This window comes from Olea europaea, chromosome 12, assembly GCF_002742605.1.
Source record: "Olea europaea var. sylvestris chromosome 12, O_europaea_v1, whole genome shotgun sequence".
NCBI lineage: Eukaryota > Viridiplantae > Streptophyta > Magnoliopsida > Lamiales > Oleaceae > Olea > Olea europaea.
This window is the reverse complement of record NC_036248.1, coordinates 2,320,224-2,340,473: the sequence shown is the minus strand read 5'-3', so window position 1 is coordinate 2,340,473 and position 20,250 is coordinate 2,320,224. Positions and strand designations below refer to the sequence as shown.

Here is a 20,250-nt window from a genome sequence, read left to right as displayed (position 1 = left end):
GGATTACAGTCGCAACAAATGAAAGGTTATGAAAAAATTTGTTAGTGTTTAAAAGGTTTGGAACTTCTGTTGCAATTAACCCTAATTTTTATTTTCTTAAATTAACAATAAAATCATGTATAAAATATATAAGTTGGTATCCCATCAAAGTAAACCTCTTAATTCTCATATTATTTTTTCAACCACACAATCACACAATAAAATATTTTATAAGTAAGCTTAAAACCATTTCTTGTTTCTTAACCTCATATTCTCAAAAAAGATTGTTATTCAAAATATAATTTTTCTCTATAATGACCATCAAATACGGGCTAAATTTACATATGTAATAATTTTTGTCGAGCCAACATGTTTAACAAAGTTCTTGAATTTAGATGAAAAATGTTTTTTCCCCAGTGCCACACCAACTTGAAAATAGTAATGTCAGATTACATAGAGAATGGGTTTTTTTTTATTATTTTTTTTTGGTGCTCACATTGCATGTTTTTAGCTATCTACATTGTATTGAAGTTGCTCTAATACACTCAGATTCGCTATTAGTTTTTAAAGTCTATATAGGTTTGATACATTAAATCCCTATTTGAGACTTTGAGCTTATTCTTTAATAATAGATAAATCCCTATTTGAGGCTTTGAGCATATTCTTTAATAATAGATCCTATAAAAATAATATTTTTAGCAAATATACCGTTAAAATGTACAATTTTTTTTTAAATTTACGTACAAAATTATTTTAACGAAAGAATGTATATTTAAACTAGTTTGAAAAATGAAGCCGACCATCTTACATTTTGCAATATTGAAGTTTATTGATATGATGAAATAAATAATAGTTAGGTGATCAAATTGGAATTTCAGTAAACGTTGAATGACCAAAAATGAAAATAATCCAGACTTCACCTTGACAAATACTCCGTCTCCCATTGAAATCATAATTCATTCATTTCTCTCTCCCTCCTCGTCAATTACACATTATCCAACTAAAAAGAAAAAGCTAGGGTTTTCTACTCGCTACCCTAAGCCTCAAAAAATTCAGAATTAAAACTAGTTAACAACTTAGGCTTACGAGGATTGGATTTTCCTCTGTGAAATTTATGTGAGTTGTGGAAAAGTTTGCAACTTTTTTGTTTAATTTATGATTGGGGAAGCGATGGCGGAGGAGTACGAGAGCGATCCGGATGAGGCAAAGCTTTCGTTGAAGTTGCGGAGAAGGGAGGCGAGCGACGATGAAGAGGAGGCGGAGATAGGGGAAGGGGAAGAGCGTGGAGGGAAATCGAGACGGAGTGTGGAGTCCGATTTGGAATCGGATGGCAAAGGTGGGGCTGCGGATTACGAGGATGAACTAGAGGAGGAAGAAGGGCAGGAATATTACGAGGAGGATGAGTATGCGGATGAGGAAATTGAAGAGGAAGAAGAGGAGGTGGAGTATGAAGAGCGCGGTGGCGGTGGTGGAGAGTCAGCGGAAATTAAAGGAGGGGTTGAGGGAGATATAAAAGAGGAGGAGAGGCACGTGAAGAATGATGCAGATGAGATCAGGAATGATAATAATATTAATGATGGTCAGGAGGAGGAGGAGGAGAAGAAGAAGGTGATTGAGCCATATGCAGTGCCCACTGCTGGGGCATTTTACATGCACGACGATAGGTTCCGGGACAATGCAGGTGGGCGAAACAGGTATTGACATTGTTTCTAATTGATGATGCTTAGACCAGAGTTAGTTGAATTTCAATTCTAGGCTGTTTGGGATTATTTTTCATGGGTGTGAACTTGTTGGGTGGTTTCACGTCATGTGAAGTTCAAATTACAAATTATGTTATAATTAATATTTGAGTTATGCCTGCAGAAAGAGGGATATCTGGTGGAAATTTCTTTGGTTTGTGGATTTATAGAATATCTGCTCTTAGTTTCCAGTTTTATATAAACTCATATTTTCAACTTAGGGGTCTATTCGATTTAGACTTTTAAAAATTTATTTAAAAGTATGGTACTCAAAGGGTGTAACTGGGGTGGCCACAAGCGACTTGAGCTGACTCTATCCATGCAAATCTATAGAAGTCAATAAAAAAAATCAACGAATTCAACAAAAGACCATCACTTAAAAAACAAAGTCGATAAAAGTCTTTAAAAGTCTATATTGGATACACCCTTTAAACCATTTACGAGTTCATCTATCCATACAGTTCACATTGTACTAATGCAAACACTTTGAGTTTATTAATTGGTACATAGAACCACTTCTATGACTAAAACCCACAGTTTTCTGTGTTTTTAATTAACCAACTCATAGTAACAGGAGATTAAGAAAAATAATTTGAATAGTGACCAAAAATTTCGAGGAACATCTTAGGGTTGAGTTAATGAAGCTGAAAGATACTCACAGCTTTACAGACTCTTGTCTTTAAAAAATTCTCCTACTTTCTTAGAACAGTTCTAAGGTAAAACCACCACAATTAGGAGTGAAAAATTAGCTCAAGTCTGTCATAGAATATTGATCTAACTGAACGAATTCTGAAAATGTATAAGCCTTACGGGGGTGTCCCCATTTCAGAGTTTAATAGATTTCTTTATATTTATAAACTCTCATGGATTGTGTGAAATTTGACAGAATTTAACAGATTTCATAAGATTTGAATGTATTTCTACTTTGTAGATTTTAAAAGATTTTCATGGATTTTATAGATTTCGATGAATTTTATAGATTTTGTGTAAAATTTATAAATATGCTTAACATAAGCCACAAAATTTTACTTCTTCTTTAACAACTCATTCTTACACATATGCACGTTAATAAATCACAGAAAATGATCGAATCCTTGTTCAATTGTTTGTTAAACATTGAATATTATAATAGAGCTTCAATAAAAAATCACACCCAATATTCAACAAATTCAACAAAATGCAAGAGTGGGAGAGGAAAAAAATCTGTAGCATTAAATAATCAAAGTCGTAATCAATATGAATTAGTTCAAAAGGCCACAACCTTGTGAGATACAAACACACAGATGTACACATACATGACCAGAAGGCAATTAATTTCATGCTCCAGAATTCTCATTGACCATGCAGGCACAAAAGAAAAAATTGGGGGATACCATCCTCATGTCATGGCTAGAATGTGCAGGTATATATAGAAAACACACAACTTTTCCCAAGAAAAAAGAATAGGGTATAGAACTTGAAAGACGTAGTTTTTCCAGTATGCATACCAGGAACTGTAAATTACCATGATAATTTCCAGCACATATATAAAATAGTAAACAATATTTAACGTCAATAAGAAAAAATTAGTTCAATAAAAAATCACACTCAATAATCAACAAAAATAGTAATCTTTCATAAATTATCATCAATTGATAAGTTCCCATACATGATCTTTTCATAGTAGAGAAATGTGAGATAGAAAGAAGAAGAAAATTTTGTTCAAGATGGGGGGAGAGAGAGAGGGGGCAGCAAATCTGGAGAGAGGAGAGAAAAGTTGTTAAATTTTTAGGTTGGGATAAAATTGTTACAGATTTTTTGTATTTATATTTTTGCCTTGAAATCCTTCATAATCTATCTACTTAATAAAATCTTTATAAATCAACTAGTTATTGAGAACATCTAAATTTCAAAACTACCTATTAAAATCTACATTGAGGACACCTAAATTTATAAGTATTTCTAAAAATCTAGATTGGGGATACATACATTTTAATGAATTATATTTAAATCTGAATTGAGGATATCTCAATTTAAATGGAGTTTTAAAATCCATCAAACTCTAGATTGAGGACATCTCCTGTACTCTTAATATTACAAGAATGACTGAGGTTACCCTAAAATTTAATGCACAAAGTAACTTGAGCTTATGAGCTATTATCCAGTGTTTAAAATGGTTAAATAGGGTTTTAGGCATTTTGGCTTTACGAGGCCTAGCATAAGCCTTGACGTGCTTTAAGGATACTACATACCTTCAATCTAAATCAGTAAAATATTTCAAAAAAGAACAAAATTGTGAAATTATACTTAATCAAAAAAACCATATTAAGAAATCCATTAAAAAAATATATATATTTCAACAAAGTAAATATCTAGTTTGCAACCTGTAACTTAAAAATCAACAAGGTAGCGCTTATTAAATCAACAAAGTAAAGATCATGTGATAAGACCAAATTGACGGCTAAATTAATAGTCGAACAAATGAATAAGTCATAACTGACCAACTTTTTTCTGCTCTTGTTGACTCTAAATTAACAGAATGCTTAAAAAATAGAACGCAGTGACAACAGGAAAAATGTAGAAAGGAGTTAAGTCACATAGCGCAAACCACAAGTATTGTATCACCAGCCTTCATCGTGGTGAAGCTTGTGGAAAAGTTGCAACTTTGGGATGTTTGGGATGAAGATTTTTGGGAATTAAATTTGAAATAGGATATTTGGGATGAAGATTTTACATCTTGGCCGACCGTACTACAAGCTTACTAGGAGCATGTTTGGTAATGTTTATAAGTTGTGGGTCTTACCGAATTTGTTGATAAATACTAAACAGTATGTTTAAGCTTTGCTAAACATGCACAAGATGTAATCTTATCTTCTTCTTTTTCACCCCTGTTAGGCTATTACACATTGTAGCAATTTTAGATTATTATTAGATTCTCCTCACTCCTCAGATATGTGCTGGAGGTATTTATTTGTCAAGCATGTTCAAGCTCAACATTTGCTAGTTGGTAGTTGGTACAGTTTCGAGCCTTATCTTCTCCAAAGTTCTTTATTTTCAGGGAAAATCTCAATTATAGCAATTATACATTTGGGAATAATTAATTAAAAAAGTTGGATAGAATTTTTTCTACTATGGGAACCCATGCAAGTTACATGTTTTGTGTGGGGTGTTCTTCCATTTAGCCCAACCAAAAACAGCACATGTACAAGCACGAAAAAAATTAGTCCTGAAATATTTCTAGGTCCCATTATGGTATTGCATCAGGACTCATTGTTGTAACCTTTATGCTATTGGCCTATTGATATATTTTGTTATCTTGTCAAGAAAATGATCTTCGTGCGAATTTTATTTATTCAGGCGAATTCTTGGTGGGAGAAAGTTATGGGAGTCTAAAGATACTTGGAAATGGGGGCATGATAAATTTGAGGAGCTGACAATGCAGGAAAGGCATCATGAAGAAGTAAGTATTTAGAATGAATAGATGTCAGGGTTAATATGTGTGTATTTCCATGTCTCCTGATATGTGCTATCATTTTCCAGCGCAGGACGACTTCTAGGGGTCCTCACCGAGGTCGCGCTAGAAATAGAAATACAGACCTTGGATATGCACAAGATCAAAGGCCCAAAGCATACAATAATAACAATCAGAATAGTGATAACGATCAAAGCTTTGCTCCGAAGGGTGTGAGGGGCCGAGGACCTCGGAGGTATCAGCCAACTTTTAGGAACAACAAAGAGGGACCTCGTGCACGAAATAAACAGTGAGTATAAACCAATGGTCGTTTTTTCATTTTTTCCCTGGGTGGGGTAGGCTAGTCAGGTTTCTTGAATTCATCTATCCTTCCATTTGCTCTTATAGATCAGGGAGATCAATTGAAAAACCTTCACATGTTAGCTCTGGGAGAACTGGTGCACCTGTGTCAAAAGTAGAACCTGATGCCAATCAACCTAGGATACAAGCGTTTGCGTCAAATTTGAGCATTACTTCTCCTCCATTTTATCCCTCTGGTTCTTCCATAAAAGAGACCATTTCCTCACAGAGAAGGGATCTCCAAACTGGAACTAGTCGGAATGTTCAATCATCTGCCACTAGTGAGAGTTTACCGATTGCACAATCCGCCACAATGTTGCTGGGAAATATAGTGGATTCTATGGACATGAATAAGCTTTACATTGATGGTTCACTTTCTACAGTGGCTGGGAAGCCTTCTGACACCCTGCAAGTGCTGCCGTCTTCTTCTTCTACTTCTTCGAATAACGCTACTCAACCTCTACCTCTGCGGAATCAAGGGAGAGGGGCAAATTCCTCGGCACAAATGGCCTATAAACCAGTTGTCTCTAATAATCAAGTCAACAGGGGTTCTCCACCAACCCAGCTACAAGCTGTTCAGAGAAATCCTGTTCAAAGTCGGGCTCAATCTTCTTTCCATTCTTCTGGTCAGCAGTTTGTACAGCGTTTTGGTGGTGGATCGCAAACTTCTCCACCAAAAACAGTAGCAATAAATTCATTTGAACCTGTAGAGCTGGAATCTTCTTCAGACTCGAGTAAATCCAAGGCTGCATTGGTTGCTATAGGAAAAGGCAGTGTTCAAGGTGGCGGTAGGGGCTCCTTTCTATATAGTGGAGCTAAAGTTATGGGAGCCCCTGGAAATGTGGGCAGTAGTAATGGTGATCAAAATTTCCCAGCTTTCTTGCCAGGCAAGTCCATAGAAAGCATCTTGAAAAGAAAGTGTCACCATCGCAATTCACTCACTAAGTGCTTGTTTGGTAGGGATTTTGTTAATTGATTTTTTGACCGTTAGAGAAAAAGTGAGTCATACCTGTAAGAGAAAAATTCAAAAATAACGGTTGAAATAGTGAAATAACGGTCAAAAAATTGATGTTAATTGGATTAAAATCTCTATTAAACATGCTCTGAGCCTAATTTCCATTAGGATTGCCTTTAGTGGTTATGATTCTTACACTTTTTGCAAGTTCACAAAAATTACGTCCTAGCAAGTTTGTGGCCCATGTCTTTTACAGCTTTACTTAAAAAATGATTATTGCTGTTCGGTGGATTGTTCAGTTATGCAATTTGGAGGCCGGCATCCTGGTGGCATTGGAGTTCCTGCTGTTGGCATGGCGTTCCCTGGATATGTAGCTCAACCACAACTTGGTGTAGGGAATTCTGAAATGACTTGGTAATTACGTACAACCATTCAACCTTCCGCACCTCACACATTCTTGTACCGTCAAGTGCAAATGGTGTCACATACCTTCTATGCAAACTCGATCTCTCTGCTTCATATGGGACCAAATTTTTTTATAATCTTTATTCTACATTGAAGTAAATTTTTTAAATGACATTCAGGTTACCGGTTCTAGCTGGTGCTGCTGGAGCTCTAGGGACAACATTTGGTTCACCATATCTCTCTCTTGATGGTTCCTATAATGCTCGCCCACCTGGGCAGACATCCTCTGTAACAGCTGCCTCAAGGTTGGTAGAACTGTGTCCACTTTGTTATCCATTTTTTTTCCGCCTGTTTGCTGACCTTTTTCAGTTGATACTGTAAAATACTTGGTTAGATGTATTTTCCCTTCTCTCTGTATGTCTGCATTTAATTTTGTTTCTAGTACCTGCATTTTTTTTACCCCACTTGTATTGTAGGGAATTGATGTTTGTTCTTTCACTTATATGAAAGTAAATAGTACATTTTACTCGTTTGATGCAGCAAAGAAAGCAATGCAACTAAAGTTGATAATGATGGGAAGCCCTCACATGGGCCTGGTAAGATATATTCAATTTTTCTTTTTTTCCCGTGCAATTGTTACACTTCTCTTTTCCCTTATGTAGCTGAATATTTTCTGCTGCAGAGCTTACAAATGATGACTTTGGACAGTGGCAGAAGAATCCTCGCAGGCAAGTTGATCTTTCTTTTGCATGTTTAGGAGAGGATTATTTTTGTACTTCACCAATTTCCTATTTCTTCTGAAAATCTATACAGCTGACTTCTTTCTAATGCAATATAAGTTGTCTCATCATAATAATGAGATTTTTTAGTACTCTATGCAGATATACGGAGATGAGATTTGACCAGTGAAATAATTAGTTAGGTGAAACCTGCTTGGATAAGCCAATTAAGCCAAATTTAGCAGTCAAAATCCCTTCCATCTGTTGGGTGTTGCAGAGTTTCTTAGTGCTTTTGGTGCTGCAGGCTTTCCTCCAAGCCCTTTGTGTTGTCCAGTTTTGATCTGGAGCACTTTGGGCCGCATATATTGAGATAACTTAGGTAATGGTAATTTCTTGCTTGGGGTTTTTTAGATTTATCTATATAATAAGAAATCTCTATGCACATTTCCCCCTGTCCAGTGGTATAGGATCCTTAGTGTAGTTTTACTTTCTTTTATTCACTGATCTTAATAGCTTCAGGGCTATTTTTGAGTCCCAGCTGCGCAACCGTCCCTTCTGAATTATGTATGTAAAATGATAATGTTGAAGAATAACAAATGGCCAAGCTAATCTAGTTGTACAAACTGATATTTTACAAATCATTCTGTTGTTTGTTCACTTTATTGTCTGTTTTTGGTACTTAGTTCTTGTGAAATTGGAAGGTAAACTGTTGGTCCAAGTGATATCATCGCATTTCAATTTCTGTGATGGGAATGCATTTGAATAATGGGACTTTTTTTATTGAAGTGGAAATGAAAAAATCAAACAGTTTATTATGATGTTGAAATTTCATGGTTTTTGGTTCAGTACATTGTTCTCAAAAAAGCATTATGAGTGAGATCCTCGATTCTCTTATCTGGCTTTGTTGACCAGGTGTATAAAAACTGCTGATCATACTATCTTTTCTTCCGAGCACATAGGATCTATATTCTCAAGTTTGTGCATTTATAATGTCCATTCTCTTTTCTGGTTTTTCTGTCCAGGTAGATTGAAAAATGCCTGGTTGTGCTGCTTAAGTAAAATAACATTGCAGGTGTCTTGGGTGGCAGTTCCTTGTTCTTATATGCTGTAAGAGCTTTCAAAAAACTGAAGAATCTTTTTGTCTGACATTTAACGTTCTGAGTTGGACATATGCATGACTCGTCTTTACTTTCAAATGCAGATTCTTTTCTGTTAGTTTTTTCATGAAGCTTGCGAGAATTGGCATTGGGCTTCAAAATTATGAAAAAAGTGGAAATACCAAGAATTGTCGTGCAGCTGCTGTGTTTGTTTTGTGAAATAAATATCTTTCGTTTTTTTGGTTGGTTGGGTCTTATAAAATGGTACTTGTGTTCCATTATTTTGTATTGGCAACTTCCCAGAGGTTTTTAAAGAAGTTCAATTGTCTGGATTTTAATTGAAACATAGCTTACCCAATATTTGAGTATTTGAGTATTGATCATTCAAGAAGCCATATTTTCCTCGTGGGGGAGTTTGTTTATTTTGTCTTGGGTTAATTGCACTGGTCACTATAATACATTTTCTTTTGTCCAGTTGGTTATTGGACTAGGAACTTTGTCACAGTTCGGTCACTCCGTTCATTTCAGTGACAGTATTAGTTTTTACTCGATGGAAAAGTGACAAATTGAAATTTTTATAATCAAACTTAGCTAGGAAGATGCAAAAATTCGATAATATTTCAATAGTACATGGATTGCTAATCTTAACTAGATTATTTGATGCCGGTAAGCCCGTTAAATATAAAAGCAAGTTTTGCATCCCCTATACGAGCATCACACATAACATCTATCGTCATTGGAGGCCAACCATGTTTCTTCGCGGGATGTGTTTGGGTATAGCATATCGGTAGATGATTTATTTGAAGAGACTTGTTTTCCCAAATCGTCGTGCATAGCATATGGGTTAGATTCTTGTGATAACCCCTCAACTATCTTTCTAACACCTTCAATACCTTCAATTTTTTCATTTCGCTTAGTATAGATATTCCCTTCTGTTGACATTCACTGTCGCTCAACAGTAAGATGATACCGATAACATAAAGTGCTCCAATTAACTTTAATTAATTGAAATTGAAATTCAATAAATATTTCAATTGTTCGATTAGAAAAAGCATGACTGAATTTTTGAAAAAATTAATAAATGTTAAACCAATGTCAAAACACATTCAAGATATGGAAATTTAAATCCTAGAATTGTTTAGCAATGAAAAAGCTAGATTACATGAATTGAGGGATGTCGAAATCACCAAAATCGATTGATTTCCTTCGTGGCTTCATGAAGATTTTTAGTTCTCCATGGAGTTTCTTGTGCCAAGGATGAAAGGAATGGTGTATGGGAATGTTCTCTAGTGTTTTGGGATGATTTAGGGCTTAAAAGTCGTGGGAGATCAAGTTACCATAAGAGTTTGAACAGAATTAGGAAATTAAAGATTTGGCCACAGAAATCAACTATGCGACCGTTTTCAGTATTTTGGCCATAACTTTCTCTTCCGATGTCAGATTAAGGCAATTCAAAGTGTGTTGGAAAGTTAACACAAAGGACTACAATTTTGCTAGAAGTAGCTATTTCCAAATTCGAATGTTTACTAGGTCAAAAGTGGATCTCAATCTTTAGCTAAAAATCTGGAAAATCTTTATGCTGTTGAAATTTGATTTGTGAAAATATTATGGTCATATTTAACTTCTTTTGACTTCTAATTGCACATACTGGACTCCTAGCTTTCTCGAATCATCATTCTATCGCCTGTCTCTTCTTTGGATTATTTGCAACTTGGCCCCTGAACTTTACTTTCGTCTTTTTTCGCTCTTTTCTTCTAAACTCCACCGTATTCATCCATTTGCAACTTAAATCAAAATATAAGGGCACTTAATACATTTAGGTGTTAATTTATCACAATAACGCAAGTATAAATGGATGACTTACTTAACAATTTATGTTATTATCAACGACACTTGTCTTCCAAGATACAATGAATATTTAATATTGTGGTAGTAGCACTTCACATCGCAAAAATCGACAAACTCACAAAATTTCAATGCAAAAAATGAGTTAATATACGCTAATGTACGTCCAAACGGTCCTATTTATAGAGGAAGAAAGGTGTGGATGAAGTGGAGTGTGTCAAATCGTGCAATCTTTTTGAGCAGATGCAACACTTCATTTTTGCTAGCTTTTCGCTCGAGCAATGCTCCAAAAAGTCGAGCAGAAAAATTTACGCTTGCTCTTCGCTTGATCGTTGCTTGAGTGACAGAACCGTCACTAAGTGACGGGTTATCTGGCCCCACGTATTTTAATTTTATTTTTTCATTTCTTTCCTACAACTTGGACCGCAATTTCTCATTTGCCCGAAAATTGGTTTCTAGTGTTCAAATATATTACGATCATCTATTCTACGAGTAGAACAAGTTGGCTTATTTACTTTCATAATTTGACCATCGAATCAAGCCCGAATATTCGGCAGAAGTTGACACATTAGTCACACTTTTTGTTTTCAATTTTTATTTAAACCAATTTTCATTTTTATGGTTAATTTGGAAACCAATTTCCAACAAGTTCATGGAGAGACACTATTTCGAAACTCATTGGCTTACCTCCTGGTTACGTTGGTTACACCGAAAGTGGATAGTTAATGGAGGCTGTTCGATGCTGTCCTTGCACTGTTGTACTTTTTGATGAAATTGAAAAAGCTCATACAGACGTGTTCAATATGATGATTCAATTCTTGAAGATGGGAGGTTAACTGACGGCAAAGGTAGAACAGTCGACTCCAAGAACACCATTTTAATCATGACATCAAATGTAGGAAATAGAATAATTGTGAAGGGAGGTCGTCATATTGGTTTTGATATAGACTATAATGAGAAAGATAGCAGTTACTATCGGATCAAGAGCCTGGTGACAAACAAGCTGAAACAATATTTTAGGCCAGAATTTTTTAATTAGATTGGATGAGATGATTGTATTCCGACAGATCACCAAGCTGGAGGTGAAGGAGATCGCTGATTTAATGCTAAGGGAGGTATTCGAAGACTGAAAAGCAAAGATGTCGAACTTCAGTTGGCCGTGAAATTTAGAGATAGAGTCGTTGAAGAAGGAGACAACCCAACTATGGAGCTGGACCACTCAGATGAGCTGTAACAAGACTTTTAGAGGATAGCATGGATGAGAAGATGCTTTCTCGTGAAATCAAAGAAGGTGATTCGGTTATAGTTGATGTTGACTCTGACTGTAACATGATTGTTCTCAACGGTAGCAGTGCACCTCCTGAGCCATCTCTTGAGCTTGTTTGATAGAGAGCATGATTAGAATAAAGATGGAAGAGTAATGCTATTTGTAGTCTTCACCGTCAGTAGTCGTCCTACGTGACATACACTTTGCGATTTGATATTTGATACACTAATATGATAATTTTTTTTTTGATTTATACATCAAATAAAAACCTGCCATTTGTATGCTGCATAGGGCGACTGTCGGTAGTTTTCACTGCAAATAACATTATTCAAGATAGAAATAGAATTTAGATAATATTTTTAAAGTAGAGTTTGATTTAAATTATATTTAATTAAATTAGATAATATTAGTTTTGATATTGTTTGATACAATTATAGTTATTAGTACAAAATGTCTCTACATGTTGAGCTTATTATGCAAAGTTCAAAAGTTTTTTTTTTTTCCCTATTTCAACATTTTATTGCAAAAATTATCATTTTCATCAAATTCTGTTTAATTTCTCAAAAAAAAAAAAAAGTAGTGAAATGACGAATATATCTTCATACCTAAATAAAACGAGAAGAAAGGAAAAGAAAATGAACTTTAAATAAATTATTGAAGAATTAGACTTAAAAAATAATAATAATTCTCTTTTCTTGCTCCTCGTTCCTCCTCTTCTATCATCTATTCTTCTCACTTCAACTTCACTAGGACATAGAAAATTGGAGCAAGCATACTTATTGCAACAACCAAAGATTTATACATTACCATCTGGGGCATAATTCAGTGGTGCAAAGGACAAGAGTAAGGTAGTCTTAACTTTACTGGCAGTCGCAGTGTGAGGGTTCGATTTCTGAGATATGGATTGAACTCTTTGTGGGCACCAGTGTACGGACAAACTCTTGTTTTCTAACTTGATGGGGGTACATCTCACGATTTACCTCCTTCACGATTCTTCAAGGGTGGGGCGGTGGAGGCCTTCAAGGTTAGGGTTCAACCTTTTCAAAAGTTTATACATTCAACGAACCTTAAAAGCATATTAAGGAACATTTTTTAATAACTTTTTATTTTATTTTTTAAGTAACATTTTTTTAAATAACTTTTTATTTTATTTTTTAAGTAACGTTTTTTAAATAAGTTTTTATTTTATTTTATTTTAATTTTTTTTATATAAAATGCAAAGTTACCGTTTTACCCCTTTTTAAATTATTGAAAATGGTGAAAAGAAGTTTGGTGCTATAGTGACACTAAATTTAAAGTTGAGTGATCATCGATGAATTTAACCCCATTGATTAATAGTTTCTTGCAAGATAATGAAATCTAGTTGTCTGGCTCTGCTTAAAATCAAAATTATTACCATTGATTGTCCTTTGCGTGGGTCCTAGTGTCTCACACAAGTCAAACAAAACCGGCAACTAACGGTTGGGAAATCAATTAAATGAGGGAAGAAAATTTCTTCGAGACAGGGCCTTAATGTGCTTTCTCCCATGAGTAAAAAGTTTGGATAGTCACCAAACTTCCCCCTTTGTAACATTGTGGTCACTGAACTCACTATTGCGGCTGGAGGGTCACCGAACTCCCAAACCCACCGCCCCGTCCATCACCCGGCGTCCCAGCCGTTTGGAACCGTCCGACGTGGCTTCACGGCAGCTGAAGTGGCAATCGACGGCGTCAAACTTGGCCAACATGGACGCGATTTCAGGCTGAAAAACACGATTCTTCACTCAAAAAACTTCAAAATCCCCAACCCCTGCCCTAACTCGAGCCCTCCAACGTTTTCTCCCCCCTGCGGCGATTGTTCTTCTTCCTCTTCGTAGCCCGGCGAGGCCTGAAGCCGTTTCACTTGCACGCATGGAGGGAGACCAAAGTGAAGGTAAGTAACGTTTTTCAATTTCACATCATGTCATCCAACTTGTGTTTAATACGCTATTTCGACTTAATGAGAGTGCCGTTTAGATTGAACGCACTAACTAAGACTCCATTTCATTACCACACAAATAGCAGCTGGCTTAATGATCACATTGCAGGTGGAAGAAACATATTTGGTTTAATTTAATTTTTTTTTGCACGAATTTTTACAGGTGGTGAGGAAGATTCTGATTTCTCTCAATCCGATATTGATATGGCCTCTGAGGAAGATAATATGCTGTACAATCTTAATGTGATAGACGGTATTGAAATTGGTATGGATATCAACACAGTGGGGCAAGGTGAAGAAGTAGTGCTTCGAGGGGAGATGGATGAGGTTAACACATTTGATGACTTGGAGTATCCATCCTCCGAAGAGCTAAATTTGGAATGTTCATTGGATGAAGAGGTTGGTTATCGCTTCCCTGAATTCTTTGTTGAGACGGATATGAGAAATCCAAAGTTAGAGGTCGGACAACTACTTCGATCAATGCAAGAGTTTAGATGTGCGGTGAGAAGTTATGGTGCTCTGAACGGATATAATGTGAAGTTGATGTGTAATGATAGGAAAAGAGCTCAAGGAGTTTGCAAATCGAGGTGCTCTTGGGAGGATTTGGGCTTCGAAGTTGAACGAGACTGAGACGGTGCAAGTGAAGTCTTACACCCCCGAACACACATGCACACGGAGTCAATACAATAGACATTGCAACTACATTTTCCTGACGCATCGATATATTGAACAATTTAAAGCAGATCCTGATTGGAAGACAAAGTCCATTTTAGCGACTGTGAGGAATGATTTGAAGACGGAAATAAGTAGAAATGTTGCTTGTAGGATGAGGCAATATGCGAAGGAGATCCTATTTGGTACCCTCCAGGAGCAATTTGGCCTATTAAGGAGATACGCAGCGGAAGTTCATAGAACAAACCCAGGATCTTCTATATTCATCACACTTAATGAGCAAGTATTCAAGGGAATGTATATATGCTTTAATGCCTGCGAAGCTGGGTTTAGGGATGGTTGTAGGAAAGTGATTGGTATTGACGGGTGCCATTTGCGGGGTTGTTTTGGTGGTATTATGTTAACAGCAGTTGGACAGGATGCTAGTAATTGTATTTATCCAGTGGCATATGCCGTTGTCGAAAAGGAGAATACGGAAGCGTGGAGATGGTTTATGAAGTATCTAGCCGAGGATATTCAAATGGAAAACGGACGCGGGTGGACACTAATGACTGATAAGCAAAAAGGGCTTCAGAACGTATGTGATGAATTGTTCCCGGAAGCAAAACATCGATTTTGTGTACGACACCTGTACACAAACTTCTTCAATGCAGGATTCAAGAGCAAAATTCTTAAGGATTATCTTTGGCGCGCGGCAAAGTCCACAACCGTCCCCGAATTTAAAATGTGGATGCAAAAACTTCACGATGTGAGTACTGCTGCATATGATTGGTTGATACAAAGGCAGCCTTGGGAGTGGAGTCAGTCACATTTTTCGGTGCATTCGAAGAGCAACATGGTACTTAACAACTGCTGCGAAGTGTTCAATAAGACATTGTTAGAGGATAGAGAAAAGTTGATACTAAATATGCTTACATTAGTGCATATGACTTTCATGACAAGGATACAGAAAAGGCGAGATAAGATGGTAGGATGCCAAGGTCGTTTATGTCCAAAGATTCAGAAAAAGTTGGATCAGACAAGTTATATGTCCACGGAATGTATTTTGCACTTCTCTGGGGGGCCGAGGTGGCAAGTAGAATGTAGTTACGGTACATTTGTCGTTGATCTTCAGGAACGAACATGTGCATGTAGGAAATGGGATATCACAGGTATACCGTGTATGCATGCCATTGTCGTGATACGCGAGTGCAGGAATCAACCCGAAGATTTCGTTGACAACTGTTATAGTATTGAGACATCCATGGGATGCTACAATAATATTGTGAACCCAATTAATGGAAGATTATTGTGGCCTGAAGTATATGCACCTACAATTTTCCCCCCCAAGTGGACCGTGTCCCGTAGGGGAAAAAAACAAAAAAAGAGGCGAAAGCAGGCAGAAGAATTGGTTGTGTGCATGAAAGGAAAAGCATATGTGAAGAAGAAGGGGGCTGTGACGATGACGTGCTCGCAATGCGGATTGAAGGGACATAATAAGCGATATCATTCCAGTGCAAATGCTCCAGTTAATGTAAGTGTACCATTTCGTTTTTGCATTTAAGTCTGAGATTCATTGTGACTAATGTCATATTGTTAATTTCTATCTTATCGTAGGATTGGATAGACGTTGAAATACAACCAGTTGAAAACAATTGCAATGTATTGGTAAATGAACAAGTAAGACAAGAACTAGTTGCATTTCATCATGTCATTTAATAATTGTGTTTGGCCGATATTAATAATTATAGTTCGGTTTGGCAGGGTAAATTGGTTGCCACAAGAGGAAAGGGAACATTGAGCCAAGGCCGGAGGAAAGAAAATCAAATGCAATTCATGCCTACGCCTACGGTTGCAAGGGAATCGCCTTCAAGGATATTAGAATATGGACCAGCCGCTACTTTTGGTCGATGAGTTGCAACACATTGCTGAGATTGAAATAGCCATGGTGGCCTTTTTGTCAATGGAGTGACATCTCCATGGTGGCCTTTTCATTAATGGAATCCTCGTGCTTTTGTTAGATTGTTTATTGGATGTCCTCTAATATATTTTGTAGTGGTATAATTAGTTCATTGATGGCTGTACATGGAAATGAACATTGTAAATTAGGTGCATGCCTTTTGATTAGTGGTATCAATGAAATGGACTTCTTTTGAACATTGTAAATTGGGTGTTTAGCTTCTGTCACAGCAAATATAGGCAGACTTTTAATTACTTAGGAGATTATGGGATGATTCTGCCTTTATGTATTAAATGCCAGTATTTTGCCTTTTAATTACTTGGGATGATTCTGCACACAATAAGCCACCTAACAATACAAACGAAGTAAAATACTAAGCCAAAACAATAAGCCAAAATAGTAGGTAAGCTCTTGCATCATTAACTTAGTTAAAGGTTAATGTCATTACAAATAAAGGTACATAAAACCTTGCATAAATACATACATCAACTTAAATCTAGAAGAAAGTTTTCAAACAAAGCAAAATATTAAGCAGAAATAATCCATGGAGATTCTCTTTTAGTTTCCTTCATCCTCGGCAACTCCTTTACCCTTGCGGAACGTAACGTTAACTTGCCTTCACTTGATTTACCTCTCGACTTGTCTTTATCTTTCCAAGAAGTGCACTGTTTCTTTGTCGGGCAATCATACAAGAAGTGCCCCGGCTTCCTTCAACTGTGACAATGTAATGTAATCAGCAAACTAATAAAAACGGCCAAAAATTCAATATAATCAGCCTCTTCAATATAAAAAATTCAAAAATTTCGAAGAGTGGAAGGTGCACAACGTAATCAGCCTCTTCAAGCAACATTAACAATAACCATTGTATCATACTTATGCATCCACTTCCAAAAAAATTCAATAACAGTAAATTGAGGGAAAGACAACACCAACACTGGAACTTCATCATATTAAGGTGCCAAAAATTGGAACCCATAAAGATGTCAAAACTTGAGTGAGGATTGAGCTGGGTGCTATTATTAGCACAAGCAAAACAACAAATATCCCTCAAGGAAATTATAATCATAAAAAGGAAAGTGGTGTTGAACCGTGCATTAATATTGAAACAGTAAGCAAACAAAATTCTTCAGGTCAGAACTCCATATTGGATAAGGTATCATATCAGAAACATCATAATTTTAACATTTCGTGGACAGGAAGAAATTAAACAAAAAATACTGCAACTCTAGGGTCGAGGTACCCACCGTTTCTAATCTGGGAACAAGAACATCCTTCTTTTGTCCAATCCTATGAGCCCTTGCTTGTGCTTGCAGATCAACCTGAGAGACGTGAAAGATTTCAGCAAATGTTGAGCTCTCATATCAATGGTTTTACATTTTGATAAAGAAGAGCAGCATTGAAATGTTGCCTGTGGATTTCAGTCTGTGTCAAATATAATAACTGTATCAGCAGCTTGAACATTTACACCAACACCTCCAGCTCGAATACTGGAATCAAATTGTAATGAGTTAGTGCAACAAGACACGAATACTAACTTGAAGATTAACTACAACTGAATGGACAAGTCCAATGAAACATCTTTCAAGTGGAAAGGACCTACATTATGGCCAGGGGAGCCATGGTCTCCATTGACCCAATAACAACTCCATTTTCTGCTTTAGTTATGTTTTTAAGTAGTTTGACACCCTCAATATCTATCTAATTTCAAACCACCACATTGCATTAACAAACTCAGATTCAGCCATATTCAAAATAATGTATGGAACTTGATGACATTACCTCTTTCGTGATGTCGAAGAACCTTCAAGCCTATCGGGATGTGGTTCCGAGCGTGGACGGCTACCAGGTCGCTTGGAAGATGGCGACGCTCTGCAAATCGAATTGGGGGAGACTTCACCTTGAATTCGGGATTTTAGGGCAGGGGTTGGGGATTTTGAAGTTTTTTGAGTGAAGAATCGTGTTTTTCAGCCTGAAATCGCGTCCATGTTGGCCGAGTTTGAAGCCGTCGATTGCCACTTCAGCTGCCGTGAAGCCACGTCGGACGGTTTCAAACGGTTAGGACGCCGGGTGATGGACGGGGCGGTGGGTTTGGGAGTTCGATGACCCTCCAGCCGCAATAGTGAGTTCAGTGACCACAATGTTACAAAGGGGGAAGTTTGGTGACTGTCCAAACTTTTTACTCTTTCTCCCATCACACAAACAGATACAGGTAAGTTGATGAATAGAATTCCACCAACCAATGTACTTATACAGGCGGACAATGCTACACATATCAAATTTTTTTATCGAATCTTTTACTAACTACTTAAAATAGGATGGAGACATTACCGAATCTTTTACCTACTACTCACAACAGGGATAATGACCACGGACCGTCATTTTTAAATACACGCAGAGCCCGTCATACATTGTGAGAGGGAGACACCATTCGGTAAACCCCCTTTGTACATATATATTTATCCTATCTATATCGGTGGGGCCCTCGAGATTGGATTCAACCCCCCCCCCCTTTTTTTTTGTGTGCATTATCCTATCGATGTATCTACTGTGATTACATCTATGTACAATGTATGTGACTTGTCTATGGAATCGAGCCGACCAGGCAATGGGCCTAGGGCTCAAAATGTTGAGGGCTTCATAATATAAATCCAGCCAAATGCTTTGTCCGAAAGCCTAAGAAATTCATCAATTTTATTTGTACCTAGGTCATTGAATTTATCTCACTAATTACCCGGGACTGTCGCCACCACCGGAGGATCCCAAGAAGGAAGATATCGTTGCCACAGAAGAAGTCCAGGAAGAAAAGAGGTTGTCAATCCATTTAAAAATCTCAATATGACTATTTTTCTACTGTTTTTTCTGTGTATTTGTATATTTTTTTTTTTTTGAGCAATCAGGTGTAGTTTTTCCATTTTATTTCAAATTATCGTTACCCTGTAATGTTTATGTAAACCTGGTTTGTGTTAATGGTTTTTCCTTTCTTTGGATTTATACTTCTCTTACAGCTGAAAAACGAGCCTGATTCTTTCAATGAATTGCTCTTGTACTAGGCAGGTGTGGCTGGGTGTTTATTAGTTAGGCCAGAGGTGGGTGTGGGTTGGGTTTGGTCGGATCGGGGTCGGTTTTTGCCCCAACCATAATCCAAACCAACATGGTCGGTTTGACCAAAAATCAAACCAACCCAACCTGAGTAAATGTTGAAACCCAATCCAATCCAATTAAGTGTCGGTCGGGTCGGGTCGGTTTGAGCTAGTCCATAATGTGTCCAAACAAACCAACACGTCATCCAAAATTTTCGATAAGTTGGTACCTGTCCTTTTTTCCCCCTTCTCCTGGAGACTCGCATATTACTCAAAATATCTATAACACTTATCTCTACAATCAGTGTTGCTTCCCATAGTTTTTCTTCCTTTCTAGATTCTGAAAATTCTGCATTTTTATTCTAATTTCTTCAAAAACTCACTTCAGCAATACCTATTCTGGGCTCCCAGAAAGAGGAAGTCATTACCTACCCAGCCTAAACCCAAAAGCTTTTGACTGTTAAATGAGCACCTGAACTAATGAAAGTAGCACTATCTGAAACAGTAATATTTGTGCTTGAAATCAAAAGTAGTTATAGCAAAAAATACAAATTTTGAATCTGGAGCAAGTAACAAATGGACAGACATTAACCAATCAAAATTATATAAGCGCAAGTGCTCAACTTCACAAAATCTTCTTTTGGGAGTCAGGAGCTCAATGTAAGATGGAAATCGGTGGTCCAGAACACAGAAACAAACGCCTAAAACTTCAATGCTGGGCACACGAGACCCTTCCCATAACAAATAGCAGTGAAAACCTTCAGCACTGGTAAGGCACATTTTTATATGTACTAAATTACAAGGAG

General features: G+C 36.8%; 1 protein-coding gene and 2 pseudogenes across 4 annotated transcripts; all 3 read left to right on the top strand.

Moving 5' to 3' along the window:
• The first annotated feature begins 938 nt into the window (after window positions 1-938).
• Window positions 939-9,106, top strand: LOC111405158 (protein MLN51 homolog). 4 transcript variants are annotated; one of them, XR_002704750.1, is made up of 11 exons: window positions 939-1,673; window positions 5,055-5,157; window positions 5,238-5,458; window positions 5,557-6,395; window positions 6,763-6,877; window positions 7,048-7,173; window positions 7,409-7,464; window positions 7,551-7,596; window positions 7,750-7,966; window positions 8,614-8,694; window positions 8,789-9,106. XR_002704750.1 is itself a non-coding variant. In XM_023033920.1 (9 exons), exons 1-9 carry the CDS (start codon window positions 1,135-1,137, stop codon window positions 7,775-7,777), a joined length of 2,073 nt encoding a protein of 690 aa, XP_022889688.1. In that variant the 5' UTR covers window positions 939-1,134; the 3' UTR covers window positions 7,778-8,413. The 4 variants fall into 4 exon arrangements, 1 of the variants encoding a protein (XP_022889688.1); XR_002704749.1 differs by having other exon boundaries at window positions 8,610-8,694; XM_023033920.1 differs by lacking the exons at window positions 8,614-8,694; window positions 8,789-9,106 and having other exon boundaries at window positions 7,750-8,413.
• Window positions 9,107-11,366: 2,260 nt separating this feature from the next.
• On the top strand, window positions 11,367-11,921 carry LOC111406918 (annotated as a pseudogene).
• Window positions 11,922-18,835: 6,914 nt separating this feature from the next.
• The window catches only part of LOC111405157, a 19,407-nt pseudogene continuing 17,992 nt past the window's right edge, over window positions 18,836-20,250 (top strand).